The sequence below is a fragment of the Teleopsis dalmanni genome, chromosome 2 (assembly GCF_002237135.1).
Source record: "Teleopsis dalmanni isolate 2A chromosome 2, ASM223713v2, whole genome shotgun sequence".
In the NCBI taxonomy this organism is placed as follows: Eukaryota; Metazoa; Arthropoda; class Insecta; order Diptera; family Diopsidae; genus Teleopsis; species Teleopsis dalmanni.
In genome coordinates, this window is record NC_051847.1 from 53541808 (window position 1) to 53561808 (window position 20001).

Sequence of the window (20001 nt, forward strand, 5' to 3'; positions counted from 1 at the left end):
AATCTCAATACTAAGAACAGGAAGATGATATATAATCAAATAATTCGTCCGTAATAACTTCTATATGGATGTGTAACGTTTAGCAAAACTTCAAACACTACTATTCGCAGCTAGAAATTGCACAAAGTCAGGCTCTTAGAAGACTTTTCAAAGTAACATGGTACATTAGGACGAATGACATCCGCAGGGACCACAAGATTGATCCGAAAATACATAAAGGATAGAGCTCTGAAATTATTTGCGAAAACTGACAGACTTACCAACACCGCGTTATCGAATCTCAGAATGGTTACAGGCTCCTCGGGGGGGTATGTAGATCTAGGGTAAATTATTGCTTAGTCTGATGAAGTGATAAATATTAACCCAGTAAAAGCTTAGAGAGAGATTTTGAAGATACCTCGAGTTAATAGAGAGTAAAAGTGCACAAGTGCACTTGCTCAAATAGCTTCTACATAAAAATAAGTGTTTAAATAATATAAAATGAAAAAAATTATAATGAAACTTTTTTTGTTAATATATATATTCCAACTTTGGATTGATTTGCAGACAAGTCATATATAGAATATATTTTATATTACTTCTAAAAATAATTGTAGTTAGTTCCCAACTAGACATATGTGTAGCTTTGTTATAAACAAATGGAAAAGTTAGAAGTTCTTATAAAGAAATACTTTTATTTGCTGATTGGTCATGAGAGATGAAGTATCAGCTTCTTATCTCTTCCAAAAACAGCAAAAAAGTTTTTTTTCAGTGCAATAGTATAACATCTCAAATATGTCTATATTTTTAATAAATCTTTATCAAATAAAGTTGCCACAAATAGAATCGACTGATGAAATATGAGTATATATTCATTTTACTGTCTGTTTTTTTAAATATCTGCTAAAAAGTCAAAAAGACCTAATGTATTCAAAATTTAATGGGTAACATGAATGAAGAGTATATTTGTTTTAAAATCAAATTCCAATTAAAGTATTCGAAATTTTATTCGAAACATAAAAACAATTAAAACATACATTAAATCACGTTTTTAAAATAAAACCTAAAATGTAATTAAACACAAAAAAGGTACATAAAAAGTTTGGTAACACAATCCTGGCAATTGTTTTGTGAATAAAACAAGAGTCACGTATACGCCCCCTTTAACCTTAAACATTTACTAATTTGGAAAAAGTGCTGAAACTGCAATTACAAAGAAATAAAACGAAAACTCCTGATTTTTTCTATACAATTAATGAACTTAAAATAAGTAAAAATAAAATGACGTATAAATTCAAATGAAAAAAGCGTTTAATTAATTACTCAATATGGGAGAGCACATGTCCGATTTGGAATTGTAACCATTTTGAATACCAGACCCAACACATAAAAGCATTTAATCTAAATATACTTCAATAAATTAGAAATTTGATTTTTTATATTGCTAGGCTTTAAATAACTTAAAAAACATATATTGGATTTATATTTTGAGTAAATTACGTTAACTTTATTATGTACTCAAAGTAATAAAAAGATATTATAATTACTTAAAATTTTGTCCTTTTTCTTTTTTTTAAGATATTGCAGTCTAACATGAACTTATGCCATTTTCGATTGGTAAATCTGAGGTTACTTAAGCCGTGTGCGAGTTCAAGTAAATTGAGGTAAAACAAATTAAAATTTCCTCGGGATTTTTTGTACTGCACTTATCTAAATAATTATTTATTACACTTATTTATTATTGTTGGTTAAAAGTTTTCAAACTTATTTATTTATTTATTAAACAACTCATAAAATTTTCACAATAGTAACACCTAATTTACCTAATTTTTATCTTATTTACCCTACTCGAAATCCTGGTAAATACCAACATTCGCTGCCATACCGACATAATTTACTATTTACTCAATTTACCATCAATTTACTCGAACTCGCACACGGCCAAAGTATTTGTATTATATTATATAACATTATATTATGTTATATTATTTTATATGTATTATATTATATAACATTATATTGGACGTGTGCGAGTTAGACTAAAATGATGCTAAACCAAATGGGAGATTTTTTGAGATTCTTTGCACTGCACACATTTAGCCATTTATGAACACGTATCGACACATCACTACATTATCGGCACAACTTAGAATTTCCCTCATTTAGAACGCAACTTAGCCTAACTCGCACACGTCCATTATATTGTTAAGGTATTTGTTTCCTTCACATTGACTATATTTATTGTCTAATATTTTCATATGTATTTTATTCTGATCTATTGAGAATATACTTATTCTAGTCTTTTTAATATGGAGGTAACTAAATTGTGTAAAGTAATTAGATTATGAAATCTTTTGAAATTTGAAATTTCGTGCTTTCCAGACTAACAATTTACAATAACAAATATATCAACACATTTCTTTGGTTATGTTGCAAATTGCAATATTAAAATACAAAATTTAAATCATAAATACCAGATTCGTTTTTTTTAATAAATAATTTATTTTATTTTAAATTCTATATATAACTTTACACACAAAAAACAACAAGCCAAAATATTGCATTGAACAGTAGAAATGATATAGGTAACAGAAATCTTGCTCTGCGATCTAACCATGCTGACGCTTCCTCTGGTGTCATTTGAGCCCATGGTTTATTATCCAAGCTTTCCAGAGAGTCATTATCACCCAAACTATTTTCATTATTGCTTTCCTTATCATTAGAAATTTCCTCACCGCAGCATAATTCTGGGTCTAAGTTAATATTGTTTACTGCATTGTCTTCAATGCTAATGGTGCTGTTACTGGTCTGTGTGGTGTAATAATTTAAGTTTGATTCACTTTCGGAGATATTAGATGGCATTTCGAGTGACATGCATTTCAGAACCTTAACTGTTGGTTCTGAAGAATTATATTGTGATGTAGTAATGTGTTTTTCTGATTGACAACGATTTTTTCTATGGGTGAGTGTAGATTTAAGTATGTATTTGCTTTTAAGACGTTTCAACTCCAGGTTACGTCTACGCCGGAAAACTGTGTTAGAAAATGCGAACTCAACTAAGCCAGACACTATAAATAATGTGCAGACTACAAACCAAATTTCAAATAAACTTAGATATTTAGTTTTAAGTTGACTACTCTGCATTGAAGAAGTAAGTGTTATGAAAGTTAACAAAGTACTTGTGCCAAGCATGGTTCGTGCAGGTGTTTGATCAGCACGTAACCAACACGATGTCCAACCGATCGCCACAATAATTATAGAAGGCAAAAAGTAATCCAAAAAATAATAACCCAAACTTTGTGAAATTTGAATAGTAAATTGAAGTGTACTGTAATTACTAGAAAAGCTTGTATAAAATGAGCTCACAGGGTTCTGCGCTATTAGGCCTTCTGTAGTTGCCGTCGACATTAGGGTATAATCCAACAGTTTCATTTGGTCACTATAAATAATAGTTTGATTTTGTTGCCAGTGTAGTATTAACTGATTTGTATTATACATCCAACTCTGAAAGACTGCAGTACAGTTTTCTACATCATAAGGAAATTTTCCCCAAGTCGTTGAGCAAAATAAAGTCACTAGTACATTAGTAGCTAAAATCACTGTACCACTTGGAGTAATAATAATGCGTATATTATTATCGAGACCGCTTAAGATATTGGAGTCTTTTTGATTTCTGAGTGTTATACTTGGTACCCATATACGTGTATATAGTTCTGTGCTACCAGTTATGTAGTCTGAAGGGTCTGTGGTTAATTCCTCAAAACACAGTCGGGTGTCATTATACATGATATATAATGTCGCAAACATTGTAAACTGCAAATTATCGGAATCGGTCGATTCAATACTATTTACATATGCATTTATAAAAACTTCAGTTGGATCATTCGTTACTGTTCCATTTACTAGCGTCGGTGGACGTTCCAAACGATCATATCGGCAATTTGCAGTTAATGTATCAATTATTTGAGTTTGTGTATAGTTTGACAGATCTGATAATTTGTTGCATCGGTTGTAATATATTTGTGTTACATTGAAATTAGTTTCAGTTTGTAACTTATTAACATCTGACGATTTAATATCAGTTTCACTGCTCATGTATACTGTAGAAGTAAATTGATACGCTGTAGAGTTATTCCATAAAGGCGTAGCATTATTTTCATTGCAAATGTTTAATAAGTTTTGATTTGGATTGATGGTTCCTAAGATACTTAAAGCTCCTTCTGTAGTATTTGTTGTTTGTGAGTCAATGGTATGTAATTTTGGCAGCAATATAAGACACGAAAAAATTAAACGTAAAAACATTTTTTATTTTTATAAATTAAATATTTATTTTTTATAATATTTTATTAATTCTTTTAATACTAAATATGAGAATGCATTGCGTTGTCGGTACTAACAATTGAACTTAGTCATTTAATTTTGTATTAAATTCACTAACTAAAATTAATTCCGAAATATTTTTAAATAGACCATTCATTTTAAACTAATTTTTCATATTGCAATGTTTAATTGAAAATTTTTTTGTAGATATTGTTATCTATTAGATAAATCGTTAAACAAAAGAATAGTATATATGTTTAATATAAGTGAAAGGTATTAAATCTAAATATCATTTGTCTTCCACTTCAATAAAAAGTATTTGTTTAAGTCAAAATTTTGATGAAGCACTTTTTCGTTAATTCATTGAAAAACATTTTTTGATAAAATCTTATGCTATATATAATTGAAAATGAATTGGTAGTATGAAAGGCTTATCATTTTTTTAATACTATCAAAACGAAATATTATAAATAATTTCTTTTTTGTACTTATTTAAAACTTTGTAATGCTAAAAATAATACATTCGACTAAACGTGCACTATACGATATGTATGTATGTAACTTGAAATATATGAAAAAAATTGCTGGAAGATAATTTATAATTAAAAAAAAAATTCAACTTGAAATAATAAAAAACTATAATAACTCTTTTTGCAACACATTATTATAATTTTTGCAATGTAATTTAACATTTGCAAAACATTAATCAGTTATATCAATAGTAAATATTTTCACTATTTACTAAAATACGTAGAAATATATTTCTCTAAAAATTTTTGGAAGGTGTGAATAAAGATCAGGGCTTCGAATCGGAATTTTTTCCGCTCCGGTTCAAAAAAAAATATAAATTTGTTCTGTTCGCTTTGACAAAAATATTGTTTTTTCGGTTTTCGGTTCGATTCCGGTTCGAAGATCTGCTAAAGATTGAGGGTTTTTATAATAACGGAAGCCATGAAAATTATATCATAAAGGGTGCATTATACTGTTTTGAACTATCTTCCGTTCAATCAGCCAAGTCCCTGCAATATGAACTTTCTTAATGAAGTACACTATAATATTTAGAATAATATTATTATTTTAAAGCAACTGTGGAATATTTACTTTGACGTTTCACAGTTTTCAGGGATAATTTTTGTCTTAAAAAAAACTAGCTAGACTGGATACAGTTAATATATTGAAAGTTATTAGAACTGTTAATGAAATCAATTGTCTTAGTTAGGAGTTGTGTGGTCTTTATGTGTATTTCCTTTATGAAATCCTTACTAGAAATATAATATACATATAATTTACATATAATATATATATATATATATATAATTGAAGTGGTCGTTCTATTGTAATGCGTCACGTTAAGAATGTCCGCGACTACTACTTTTGATCCATAACAACGACCATTTAATTTTTTTATAACAAAGTTTATAAATTTTTATTATATTCCGATAAAATAAAATAGTCAAAATAATAGACTTTTTATGAAAAAAAAATGAATTTTTCCTTGAGAACTGCAAATTAGTTTGAGAGAGTTAATGTTAATGGCAGGCATAATTAATTTTTTATAAATTTTTCTTTACTAATTATTGTATCGTCCCATACAAAATTAAGATTTTTAGGTTTTTTAATAAATTCAAAATATTTACTTATGTCTACAGATTGTACATTTCCTTTTGCTGTCATTGAGTACTTGTATTTTCTGAACATTTTCCACACCTATTTATCCCTATGAAATTGACATGACTTACAATAGCAGTGACTACCGGTGAAATTACCCAACGTATTAATATTAATTAATTACCGCTTTTATCACTATAATCACTTTTCAGCTCTTTTGTATGCCTGCTATAATTTTTATATATTCTTACATCACTTCTATGGTATTTAAGAGATATAGTTAATTAATGACTTTTAAAAATAGAATTTAGTTTGTAGACTAAGGTTAAGAATCCGTGATATGAAGATTTTAGTAAATTACGAGTTTAGTACATTACGAGTAGATTTTTGTAAGTGAAAGTCATTTCGTTGGTATTTTTGGTGTTTGAAATTCAATGCACTATTCGGTATTCAAAAAATAAAATGATTTAGTTTAAAATATTACTCATTTCACCTGTTTCAGCAAAACACTTTTTAGTTTCGATTTCATTAGATAAAATAATTGCTCATTTGTTATTTACTTGTATATTGTTTTTTTTTTTGTATATGCGACACTTGGATATTATGTAGATTATTTATAATTATTTCGCATAAAAAGCATTTATTATAAGTCATTTTTAAATACCATTTAATACTACAAAATACGATATTGAAGTTAAAATGTATGGTATAAAAAAAAATAACATATAAAAAAATATTAGGAATATTGTACTTTTATGACTAAAATTATTGAATACAATATTTAAATAATACCTACTTATGTTTTATAATCATGTATATTTATGACTATAATCTCAATACAGAGTTTATTTTAACTAAATGAATTATACGGCGTTTACATTGGCCGAAAATGGCTCATTTTGGTCAAAAATCGAAAATGAGTATCGAATGGCTCATTCTTTTGCATATAAAATTTTAAGCACAAAATGAGCAATTTTCTCACATTCTGTATGAATGACGTTCGAATGCATTCCACATATGTTCCAAATGCAAAGGAATCTATTGAACATACCCTAAATGAAAGCTCTTCATGGCATTTTGACAGTTTGTAAAAGCTGTTTTGACATATTTACAAAAAAAGATAAACAAATGTTTAGTAGTTTTATTTCAGTTTGAATTGTTACCATGAGAACGAATGAAATACAACGAATGTAAACACTTTCAAATGAGTCATTCAAAATGAGCCATTTCCGGCCAATGTAAACGCCGTATTAATCTTTAATAACTTTAAAAATTTAAAATGTTTGTACAGAGGATTTCTGGAACAATTTTCACTTTTTTAATATTACTTGTTCAGTCGGGTTGCGCATTTTATTCTTGAATTTTAAATTTTAAATAAACCCCTGCTTTGTAATTTATATCAATTTAATTTAGTAGGACGATTTATATCATAAGTATGAGTTACCCCAACTAATGGTGCTAAATGAAATTAACAAAAAAACCGGTAAAGGTACAATTCCTAGCTACGGAATTTCTACGGATTTGAGGCGGGTTGGTCTAAAAACGAATATTTGATGGTTTACATTCTTTTAAGAGATTTGGCGATTAAAGAAAAAGAAGAGCATTGATTGCATGCATGATTGCAGTGAAAGGGTTATTTTTGAACTGATATGAATTGAATTTCGTGGCAGAAAACATTTGCAGTCTGACATTTTTGATCTATAATTGTATCACTAAAAAATGTATTTAATTATTAGTGTAAACTGTTGATGATTTTATTTCGATAACTCATCCTGTAATTGTGCACTTAATTTTCACCTGCCATCTATTTAACTCTAGCTTCATATTTACTTATCTTTTTGTTTGTTTGACTGTCGTTTCTTAATATAAGTCTTATTTATTAATATTACATTTAAATTTAATTTTGCATTAAGGAAATTTTCGTATTTTTGTTACGATATTTATTCTAATGCTTAAAAATAGGTCATATAAAAGATGTAACAATAAAAACATAAAAGAATGTTATTGTATTTCAAGTGCTGCGCCAAAAAATTCCTAGAAATACTTTATAGAACGAAAAACTCGAAGAAGAAGATTATTCATTTCATAAATTTTACACTTTGACACATCGATGAACTTACAATCTGCACATAAAATGGAGAACTTAAGAATTTCTCTGTTTCTTCTGTATGTGCTCTACTTTCACCGACGATAATAAATCCTTTAACAGCTCTGGAGCAGGCGGCACAGTATTTTTTTTTTTTTTTTGAGATTATATTTCTTTTGTGGCTGAGGTGAAAAACTATTTAATGCTCGAGGAGTTCTGTAAGGAATAAAAGCGTTTGAATATTTCAAATTTCGTAAGGAATTTTGCAGGATTGCACATTTCAAGAAATTTTTTATTATTTTCAGAATTTTTTTTTTTTTAACAATTTCACAGCTCGTAAAGTTTATAAAGTAAAAAATATGCCAAAATATACAAAAAGAAAATGCTGTGAGAGCCTAAAATTTGTTGTTATTTGGACAATTCTTAAATTTTTTGTTAAATCTTAAAAAAAATTATTTTTCAAAAATCTACACAAAATTTTTTTAATGTTTTAAAATCGTAAAAGAAATATCAATTAAAAATTTATAATTTGGACACTTTAAATTTAGAATTTTACATACATATATTAAAAAGTTACCTTTACCTTTACTGTTTAAATACTTTCCACATAGATCACTTAGAACTCGGAAATAAAATGTTTTTATATAAGAATCATAGGTTTATGTAACTGTTGTATTAATATAATGACTAGTCAGTTAAGTTCTAGTTAAGTTATGCGACTGTTGCTTAATAAATTTGGGCAGATATGTTAAAAGAAGATGAAAGATACCAATTAGGTGCTTCAAGTAAAATATAATCTGCACTACGGTATGGGTGCTGACAAGTCAATGCGTACTAGAAAGATATACTATGAGACTGGGATTACTCTATATTGACTTTTATCGGAGTTGGGGCTTTGCGGTTGAAAGTGAAACTGTACTGCACCTAATATATCAATGTCCTCCACTGGCTAAAAAAAATTTTAAGTTCCTTGGGCCACTTTCCTTACCGATCTGATACAGCTCTCATCGTGCTAAATACCAGGTTGGTTCATTTTGTTTTTGATTTTTCAGTTTTTAGGTCTCATGACTTACTACATTGTTATACAATATTTATTACTACTTTAAGTTTTTAGGAATTGTTTTTAAACACTCCATACGCCATATTTTTGTCTCTAACATAAGAGAAAGTTGGGGACGAAGTTATATTGAATCATCCAGTTCAGATAATAAAGAATGCATAACCTTACGTGTTTTTCGATTTCTCTGTTTTAAGTCATATATCAGGTAAATGAAATTAGTTTCCCCTTTTGCCCTATATATATATAAAAGATGTATCAAAAATATTTATAAATTATATTATAAATTTTGTTAAGTATTAAAGAAAATGTGTAAATTTAGTATATTTGTATATTAGTATATTAGTATATTTGTATAATTTTTTGGATTTTGTTTATATCTTAAATATTATCAGTTTATTTTCCTTGATCGTATTTGATTTTGATCGTTCTTTGAATTTAATACTACCTATATATTTTTAAGAAATAATTGCCACTTCAAAATTATGTAAATCTATTTCTGAGCTATGCACGTTTAAAACAATATAACATTTCTTTTATTCTATATGATAATGTTTATGATCATATTTCATTTCATTCGTTTCATGTGATAATTTATATCATTTAAGCCGAATTTACTTTTTTAATGTCATTGTTTGAAAAGAAGTAATAAAATTACTTTCACGTAGTTTTAAATCTTTTTATTGGGGTTTTAGATATTTGAATTTGATTTAAAAACATTTGTCTGATAGTTATCATATTAATAACATCGGTCAGCAACTTTAAAATATCAACATTTATTTATAACAAATAATTGCGTTTTAAAAATCTACGAAAATATTGCATATTTGTATTATTTAAATTTATTAATGACCTGTGTACATAACATCATTTCCTTATCTATCAAAATAAACCATAATTAGATACCTAATATACATTATATACGTATATACCTTTATTAAAGCTTTTTATTACTTATTTTGTCTGGTATTTTAAGTCAAATTACATTTATTAATCTATTACTTTGATTTTAATTATTATGTTCAGGCTAGTTGAGTCAGTGCATTTGAGCACTTCTACTCTCTATTAACTGCGAGATTTATTCATAACCCTTCTCTACGCCTTGACTGAAATATTGTTTATCACTTCATCAGAATAAGCAATAACTGACTATGACTATGCAATAGATCTGCATACCTCCCCGAATAGCCTGTAACCATTCTGAGATTCGATACCTTGGTGTCGGTAAACCTGTCAGTTTTAGTTAATAATTTCAGAGCTCTATCCTTTATGTATTTTTTGATCGGAACAAACTTGAGGTCCCTGAGGATGTTAGCTAAAGTATTATGTACTTTTTATTAGTACTTAAAAAGTTTTCATCTAATGTAGATAGCGTTTTAAAATATTTTTATTCTTATTACAGTCTAATTTTCTTTGACTTATCTAACACATTGCGTTAAGAACTTCAAACTATCTATTTGCGTCAAATATTACTTCTACACTTAATGAGAAATTAGACACCAACAGTCTAAGCAGCGTTCTGTTTCTGATTTGATGATCATTCTATACTATTTGAGGCACATTGATATTTGACTATTATCCAACACAATTTCTTGTTTATTTTTTAAGTCACGTCTATCGCTAATATGTGTATTTTTTAAATATAAAAGTTTTAATACAGAACGAAACTTTTTTTTCTCATTTCTACAAGCAATTTAAGTCGACTGAGAAAAAATTATAAAAAATAATTTTGACAATAAAAGGAGGTGATAATTTTCAGGTAACATCGATAAAATATGTTTATCGGGAATCGTTTGCATCATTTTCGGATGCAAAAGTTTGATGCGCCCTACGTATCAACTCTTTATATTTAATGTTTTTAGTAGAACAAGTAGGTATACATACATATTTATTTGCATTAAAATATTCTTCAATTTGAATATAACTGATAGGTTTTGTGTTCATTTGAAGCTTTATCTAATTTTTCTTATTAGATATCGCGTTTTTTTATATTTTAAATTTTAGTTAGTAAAATAAAGTGATGACATTCACAAGTATAAAAGTTTGTCGTTGGCGGTGATTGAATTGTCACCATATTTCACATATGCCCACATTTTTTTCATTGCTTAGAAATGCCAAATTGATTTAGTGACATTAATTCGCATATCCAACTGTCTCTCCCAGCATTGATGAGCTTTCCGAATTCGAATATATTTATTTTTGCGTTGACGTTTGACGATTGACAGATATGAATATACTTTTTGCGAAAATAACTTTTTGTAAATGATTAAGATTGATATTCTGATTAAAAATATTTAAAACAATTTAACATGAAATTGACATTACATTAAAATAATACTTATTTTTTAAAGAACATATTTTAAATAATATTACATGTATTCTTCTAAAATTTTATTTATTTCCTTAAAAATTCCTTTGTCGTCAGTCCGGCCTATAATGTTTGACTCTGGAACGTGTATAGGAAATTTCTCCGTTTTATTCTCATGTATATTATCGGTGTATACATAACATGTACCTAAACAATTCATATTACTATCAAATTCATACATGCTAAGAATGCCACTATTTAAATTTATATCTGGTAGACTTTCGTCAAGGTTTAAGCTATTCGAACTGTTAAGTGGATGGATACTTTCTTGTGCAATTAATTTATTTTGCATATTTAAGGAATTGATCTCTATTTCATTTTCATTAATTTTTTCTTCTTCTCTATTATTGATTGATTGTATACATATTTCTTCCAACTTCTTATTTTCGGATTTGCTGTTTAAGTTTGTAGCGCCTGCACATATATCGCATATATATTCTTTAATCTTCTTTTTAGAATATTGTGCATTTGTCATGCATTTAGGATTGTGTATATTATAACCTCCACAATATTCACAAGATATTAATTTCCAAAAATGTTTATTGTATTTGCGACCAAATGGACATAAACAATTTTTCGCTTCACATTGCAGTTGCAATTGAAATTCTTCTCCATAAGATTCCTCACATTGTGGTTTAGTATCTGGAACATATATACCTTGTAGTTTTATATTTTCCCGAAAATTTTTATTGTTACACCATATGCATTTAAGATTACGTCCTGCGGTATATGCATATTTCTGCATGCAAATACGGTGTACATACCCATTACCGCAACATTCAGCCCAGATCCATTCGACTGCAGAATAAGGGCCCAATGCTTCATAACATATGTAGCAAATATAATCTGACATCTCAGAATTAAGATTGAGTTTTTTGGCATATTTGTGAATTGGCAAACATTCGTTACAATACGTATTAAACCCATATCCGAACTGAAATAAGCATCTCATCTGCCGTCCACAATTTAGGTGCAAGGCATCACCACAGGTCGCGCAGAATATTGTGGCGTAATATTCGTTGCAATAACAACATTGACACTTGGATGCTCTTTTTATTTCCTGTCGTATGTCATTCATTAAAAAGCCTTTTATTCCACTCCTTTTTTGGCCATTTGGTGTTAAGTTCTTAGAGAGTAGCAAACAAAAATGATGCACTGTGATGTTGCCTTTTTGCAGCCATTCACCGAAGTACAAAATGTCCCTTTCCGTGTCAGATTCATTATGACAGAGATCACATTTCTTCACCAATAGCTCATTCATAATAAATTTTCACGTTAAAAATAAATTGAAAGTTATTCAGAGTTATGACCTTGTTTTTTTTTGTTTTTTCAAATAAAATAAAAATAAAATAAAATAAATGTGATTAAACTTCAAATCTGAATTTGAAAATTTTGTTAACTACTAATATTTAATCTTAATTGTATTTAATAAATAATATACATATGTAAATAATTTAAACATATTATCTTCTAATTTATAAGGCCACAAAAATAAATACTTCTTATATTAAGCATATAATTTTAATATATTTACTTTATAATATATTCTTTATATAATTTAATTTAATCTGTACTTGCCGTGGAAAGCATATAAGTAACTAATACCTTAGATTTTGTATTATATTTTATTTATAGGAGTTTTATGTACTTTTACTCGTACATATATAACACATAAAGTTCATACGCATAACTTTAAAATTTATGTGTTTTGCTATTAGGTTATCCTTTGAAAAGGTTTCAAATATTTACGCCAAATCCACACTGTTTTCCAAGCTAACACGTAAACATCTGTCCGAAAATGAAATCCTTCATACCAATTGAATAATAAAAAAGGGTCAAGTAGGAACAATAGTTCAAAGTGTATCATGCAAAGTCATAAATTTTAAATGCGAAGGCTAAGCAGAATTCTCAACTTGTGTTCATAAAATAACAATTCTAATCTGGATTACAAACTATCAAAGGAATTGATACATATTTAAAGAGAAAATAGAATTTAAAAGATGGAAAAGTTTCATGCGAAGGGCTTAGGCATTCTTGAAAACTTCAGCAAAACTTAAAACCAAATAGCTTGGTTTATTAAATATATAATAATTATTAGTGTAGATCTGAGACTTTAAAGCATTCTAAAAAAACCCTTTACACATTTATTAAGCTTTATGTATTTATATATTTATATGTTTAACTTTAATAAATAAACAACACATTACTTAGCGATATGACAACAACATTTCTCTAAGATGTAGTAGTTAATTAATAATTATTGAGTAAATACTTTATTCAAAATATAAACTTACTTGTTTTGCCAATCATTGTGATATATAATAGAAATCTACAAATATATGCGTCAGGCGTTCCAAATATATTTATTAATACTATTATGAAGTGATATTGTACCACAGCTTTAAGATCTTTTGTGCGTCCTTTATGGTCTTTGAATAACTCTTATTCCTAATTTCTCAATAAATAGTATTTGTTATATTTTTATATGATATTATTTTCTTATTTTTTTATGATTAGGTTTTAGACATTGCGGGTTGATACGCATTTATATAGAAGATATCCATATATGTATATCCCAAATAAAGATCTTTCAATCTAATTTTAAAACTTAGTTTCTCATAGCCATTTGTGTTATCCAAACGTCACTTATGTGCTAATTAAACAAAAGAAGTTCTGTTTTTAACCAACCACAAAAATAATCTAAAAGATTCAGAACAAATGAGAACTTAAGATTTAAATTTTAAAATGAGAACTTAATAAAATTTAAATATAACAAATTATCTAAGAAAATAAGCTACTATTGACACAACCCAATATCAAAGTAACTTAATACAAGCCTACTTATTTTATTTCTATCAAATTAAAAAAACGTAATATAGGTATACCGGAGTATATATTATTACTACCCACTGCAGTGTAGAGTTATTTTTAAAAACACAAAAAAAAGAAATAATGGATCGTTTACGTCTTAATTTAACTGATGCTGAAAAAAAAGATCGTCATCGTTTACAAAGACTAAAAGAAACAGATTTCAAAAAATAAAAAAGCAAAAACAAAAAATTAAAGGAAAAGTGTTAGCATAAATGCAACAGTGCAAAATTAAGTACTAAAATCTTATTATCAAACTTTATATTACTATTGTTATTTTAGTTATAGGTTCTCTTTAATAAAATTCTTTGAACTGAACGGTCGTGTGCAGAACTTTCTATTTATTTCTAACAAAAAAGTATTTTTTAAACTAGATTAGAACAAAATTTGATGATGCTTTTCATATGCTTTTTGACCAAAGACCAGTATGATATTTTTGCTATTAGTATGAACCACAAAGTTTAAGAATAATAAACTGTATGATTATTTTAATATGTTTTATGCATCTTTAGTATAATGTAAATATAATGAATTATATGAGAGCATAGGTACATTATATAGACTGTAAAATAGGTATATTATGACCTGAAAATGTTTTGTGTTTACATTCTAAGAAATGAGGTATCAGTGGACAAACTACAAGCAATGTATCCATAGCTGTTGAATTTGATTCATGGACCATTTTTAACTATCTCGCGGAATACCAATTGGGAACCATTGTTTCAGAGAATGTTAAAAGCCATAGATAATGTTGAATGAAAAAGAGTATGTAGGCTGAGCGTCGTAGTATTTTCGAATTTATTTATTCATTCCATTTAAATAGAAGTTATTTGATATTTGATATTGATGTTTATTGTTTTTATAAGTTAATTTCGATTCTTAGACGGTAATGTGAAACATAAAACGATGAAAAAATTTTAAACACAGATTAGTGAAATAATTAAGTCAAATATCGAAAATGTCAAACTGTATTTAAATTGCTTTACTAAATCGAGTTCACAATAATCATAAAATAAAATTATTCACTTTACTTAAGCAAACTGTTAGTGCTCAATTTAGTTCATAACTATTCAATTAAAGTTTTATATATTTTTTAACAGTAAAACAATAGTATACAGTACTTATTGGCAAATAATATGATTCAAGAACATTTGTACCGAGTCGTGAATATGGCAACACAAAAAGATGAATAAAACCAGAAATGCTAGTTTATATAATTGTAAAATGGAAAGAAAATGTATGGACTTATCTATGACCCATTTTTGTTTGAAATTTTTACACCAATTTCCGCCAATACACTAATATCTCTAATATACGATATGAACTAAAGAGAACAAAAAAATATTACAACCAACTAAACAAAACACAGTTTTTTATTTATTCACATCACTTTTCTTTTACATTTAAACACAAAAAATGAAATAATCACTCACTTAGTAGAAGATACTTTAAATAAAAATAGTTTAATAAATATTTAATATAATTATTTTAAAATATTTAGCACCACCACAGCGAGAAAATGATCGCAGCATGTACTTCCAGTTTATCTAAGTGATCTGCAATTTTATCGAAATGAAATATAGAAATATAATTAATAATAAACAAATAACACACTTACCTTATTTATTTGTTGCTTATATTTAACTTTTAAAAAAATATTAAATTAATTTTTAATATTTATTTTAATTTTAATAAAATAATAATAAAAATATATCACCACCGCCAGCACTAGTTAAATAACACAAGAATCAAAACAAAACAATAAAACAGCGAAAATAAGAATAGTCAAAATATTCGCCGTACGAGATATGCAAAGACTGCATAAAGATATGCATAAGAAAGCTAAGAGTGCAGCTTAAACACGGCACACAAAGTGATAGAAAGTGTAAGAACGGCAAATAGGAAAATTTCGCTACAAAAAAGCTTCGGCTTATTAGTATTTAAGACGGCGCATTTTACATGTCACTAGTTTTTGATTATGCGTCAGGGTGGTATTACGCTAGAAAAACTTAATTATAAAAATATATATATTTATGACATATATATATCCATGAATAAAATATATATATAATTATTTGAAAATTTTGCGGTGGTTTTACAACAAAGGATTTAAAATTATTATATACATATTTGGAGAAATAAAGAAATCCCATGTTCATATTATAAATATTCCGTAGTGTAAAGATATATATATTTATGACATATATATGTCCTAATAATTGAGGATAATTCTGTTCTCCACTAGGTGTCCTGAGAAGAACTATACGGAATTTCACGGCGCTCGTCGGCAGAATCCACGACACTCATTCGCAGAAGCCACGGCGCTCATCCATCGAATCCACGGCGCTCGCTGACAGAATTCATGGTACACAACACATCTAGTTATCGCCTTGATATACAATATCATTGAAGTAAAAATATATAACAATACATATATATATATTTTTTTTGTATAATAATACATATCGAGTTTTATATATTTATTCTACTACGATTAAATTTAATCAGCTCTTTTATTTGTAATCACACAATTAAACTAAATAACTTTCGCACGTTTAACTAAATAATTTTGTACAAACATTTATTGAAATAATAAAGAAATAAACTTGGAAAAAAATTGTAAACGATTATCTTTTGTTTAAGAAAATTCTGTTCCCGCGAATATAAATTTATTGTCACGACCCTGGACGACGGCTGAGGATACCCCAAGAATCATTTTGAACGCACCCAGAAAAAATGTCGTTACAGTACATACATATATGTTTTTAAAATAGCACGATATAAGTAAATATTTAATAATTTAAGTAGGCAAAAAATTTACTGCTTAAAATAGTACTGGAAATCAATTTTTAGAATTTAATTATTGAACTTACTGATAAACGTGTGCTTAGCACAGTGGCGTAACTATATTTTTTAGGCTCATAAGCGAATTATAATTAAGGAGCTCCTACTAATATCTTTCTATACCCTTTACACGAAATAGTGTAAAAAAGGTATATTAGGCTTGTGAAGATTTTCGTATCGTCTGTTTGAAGTCTGTTTCAGTATCTGAACAATGTGTCAATTTATTCTGTGTATCTCAATTAGCAAAGGCATCATTTAAATCGTTTACTCCTTCAGTTCTGTCTTCAATTTTAAGAAAATTTAAGAAATTTTTAAGAAAATTGTCTAGTTTTGGTAATTTTTTTAATGTTAATAATGAATGAAAAAATTTATAATGGGGCCCCCTAAGTTCGGGGGCCCGAAAGCGTTGCTTCCAGTCGCTTCCCTGTAGTTACGCCACTGGCTTAGCATATTAACTTTTCTCGTCTACTGTAACATCTTTTAAATGAATTTTTCTGGGTTACATCGGTGAAGAGGAACTCATTAATAGAAACAAGCAAGCCGCAGGCAGTATAATGTATAACAATAATGTGATGATATGTCAATGAGTGATATGAATTACAATATACAGTGTGACAGTTAAAACAGTGATAGAAATTGTTTTGTTATTGTCAAGATGTTATTTGTTGCTATCTGATTATTAAAAAGACATGTATGTATGTAATAGACAAAAAACTCTCATTCATATGTTTACAATTTTTAAAAATAAATTGATGTCATAAATTGCTAAATTTTCCTATAAAGTAATAATACAGTTTAAATTATGATAAATATAATACATTGAATCAGAGTAACTTATACGAATATATTAAACTTTGAGTCATAAGTTTGATTAGTATGTACATAATAGGGAAGCTTCTCATGCTATGAATATCGCTTCTAAGTAAATAGAGAAAACACAGCGCGATAAAAATAAAATATTGAGGTTAATCATTTTATATAATCTTAACTGAAAAAATAAATTATCGACTATTTCGAACAATTATTTCAACTCTTAACCTTGTTAGATTCTAATGACATTGGACCTTAAATGTGTAACTATTTGCATGAAAAATACCAATATTGACATTAATATCAATGTTTAGATATCGCCCCCATCAGATTTGTTCAGACTATCTCTGTATGACTATTTTTATCCTCTCCTGACATTTATATGTAACATTATGGTATTTGACATCTTTCGTTAAAATGAATAAAGGAAATCTTTCGCTTTTCACTGGCGAAAACAATTAAGAAAAATTTTTCTAAAATCAGTATTTATTTTTTCTTAAGTTTCTTAATTTTTCTCATTTCAAAAAAAAAATAAATTAAAATTCAATATATGGCTTGTACAGCTTTTTACAATGTTTTAACGTATTCTGCACTCTTCAAAATGTGTGGAAAGGTCCAACACTTGCAAAAAAAGAAAAAGTACAGCTGTTAAGCATCTATTTAAAAGTTGAATAAAAACCAAAGAGTTTGTCTGTTATTACAACTAAAATGAAACATCTGTCGTCAGTTGAACAGACTTGACAGGTTAATAAGTGGACAGGTTAATAAGTGGAACCAGTATTGACAGGATACCACACCAGGCGCGTTTATCTTAATTTGCTGACCTGCAGCAATCTATTTTCGATAATATTTTGGAACAGAATTGAGACCTTTTGGTATCTGACGTGCAGCGATACTGGTTTAGGTCATTATATAAATCATGATATATTAAATGGACATAGATAACTTAAAGTTTAGAGTTATTTCACGTGAATATGTGTCTTGAAAACTTAACACTGCGATGCTCTTAACACATATATCGGAATAATTCGTCGATAAACAGCCTATTAGAATTTATTGGTGGGAATTCTAATAGCCTTGGTGGGAATTCTAATAGCCTTGGTGGGTGCAATGTTTATCTAGCACCTCTGCTGTTCTTTGGGTCACAAAATCTGGTTAGAAAATGCTAGATCACATAGAATTAAATAAATGCATTCAGTAAATGAATAACCACAACCATTACGACGGTCCCTTTAAGAAGCCAACCTCTGTGGGTCGGGGCAGTCAAAGCTGTCTCAAGCCCTTGCCTCTGTTGTATCAACTTTACACCTCCGGTCGAAAACCACAGATTAAAATCACTCAATACCAATGATATTTCAAAGAGGATCGAGTAGTGCTTTTTTGATTTTAGTTGCCTCTTACGACGGGCATATTCATATTCATAAGTCATATTTTAACCCTTTTACCCTTCGTAGGGGAAAGATTTTGCGACAACTATCTAAAACTAATTCGCAAATTTTCACACACTAGTTTTTTTATTTTGTCATTCTTTTCGGCATTCCTAATCGTTAAAAGTCGGCCAAAATAAGCGAAAACAAGTCAAATCAATTGCTATACATTTAGGCTTTGTTTAAATGCTTTGTACCGTTTATAAGCTAGTGTTTATGACATAAAATATAAAATTTAATATAATTACTAATAAAAATATTATGACAAGAATCTATATTTTTTCCATTAATAATATTCAAATTTTTAACTCATCGGAGTCCTTTTAAATATTTTTGCTCATGTTCAATGCTCCAGGTTATTCCAGGTTATATATTATTTAGGACTTTATACTTCAATTAAAAAAGATTTAAAAAAAATTCAATTTTATTCAACTGTTTGGAATGCTCATATACATATATAAGTTCACTTCTGAATAGCGTAAATAAACTTGCTACCATTACCAATGCTAAGCAAGATAATCCTGACGGCGGCGTTAAGATATGGATTAGTGAGCTCGGGTAACAATCATAGGTATATGTGCATGCAGTACAAATTTCATATTGCAGATAAACCTCTAAATAATTAAATGATGCT

At 27.9% G+C, this 20001-nt stretch overlaps 2 protein-coding genes across 2 annotated transcripts; both read right to left on the reverse strand.

Moving 5' to 3' along the window:
* Positions 1 to 2508: 2508 nt before the first annotated feature.
* On the reverse strand, positions 2509 to 4281 carry LOC119674563 (pH-sensitive chloride channel 2-like). The gene has a single exon (XM_038085706.1). The coding sequence runs from the start codon at positions 4279 to 4281 to the stop codon at positions 2509 to 2511; it is 1773 nt and encodes a 590-aa protein (XP_037941634.1).
* Positions 4282 to 11316: 7035 nt separating this feature from the next.
* On the reverse strand, positions 11317 to 14163 carry LOC119674564 (PHD finger protein 7-like). Its single transcript, XM_038085707.1, has 3 exons — positions 13713 to 14163; positions 11431 to 12728; positions 11317 to 11330 (listed from the first exon to the last, which is right to left on the reverse strand). Exons 2-3 carry the CDS (start codon positions 12677 to 12679, stop codon positions 11317 to 11319), a joined length of 1263 nt encoding a protein of 420 aa, XP_037941635.1. The 5' UTR covers positions 12680 to 12728; positions 13713 to 14163.
* Positions 14164 to 20001: the final 5838 nt, after the last annotated feature.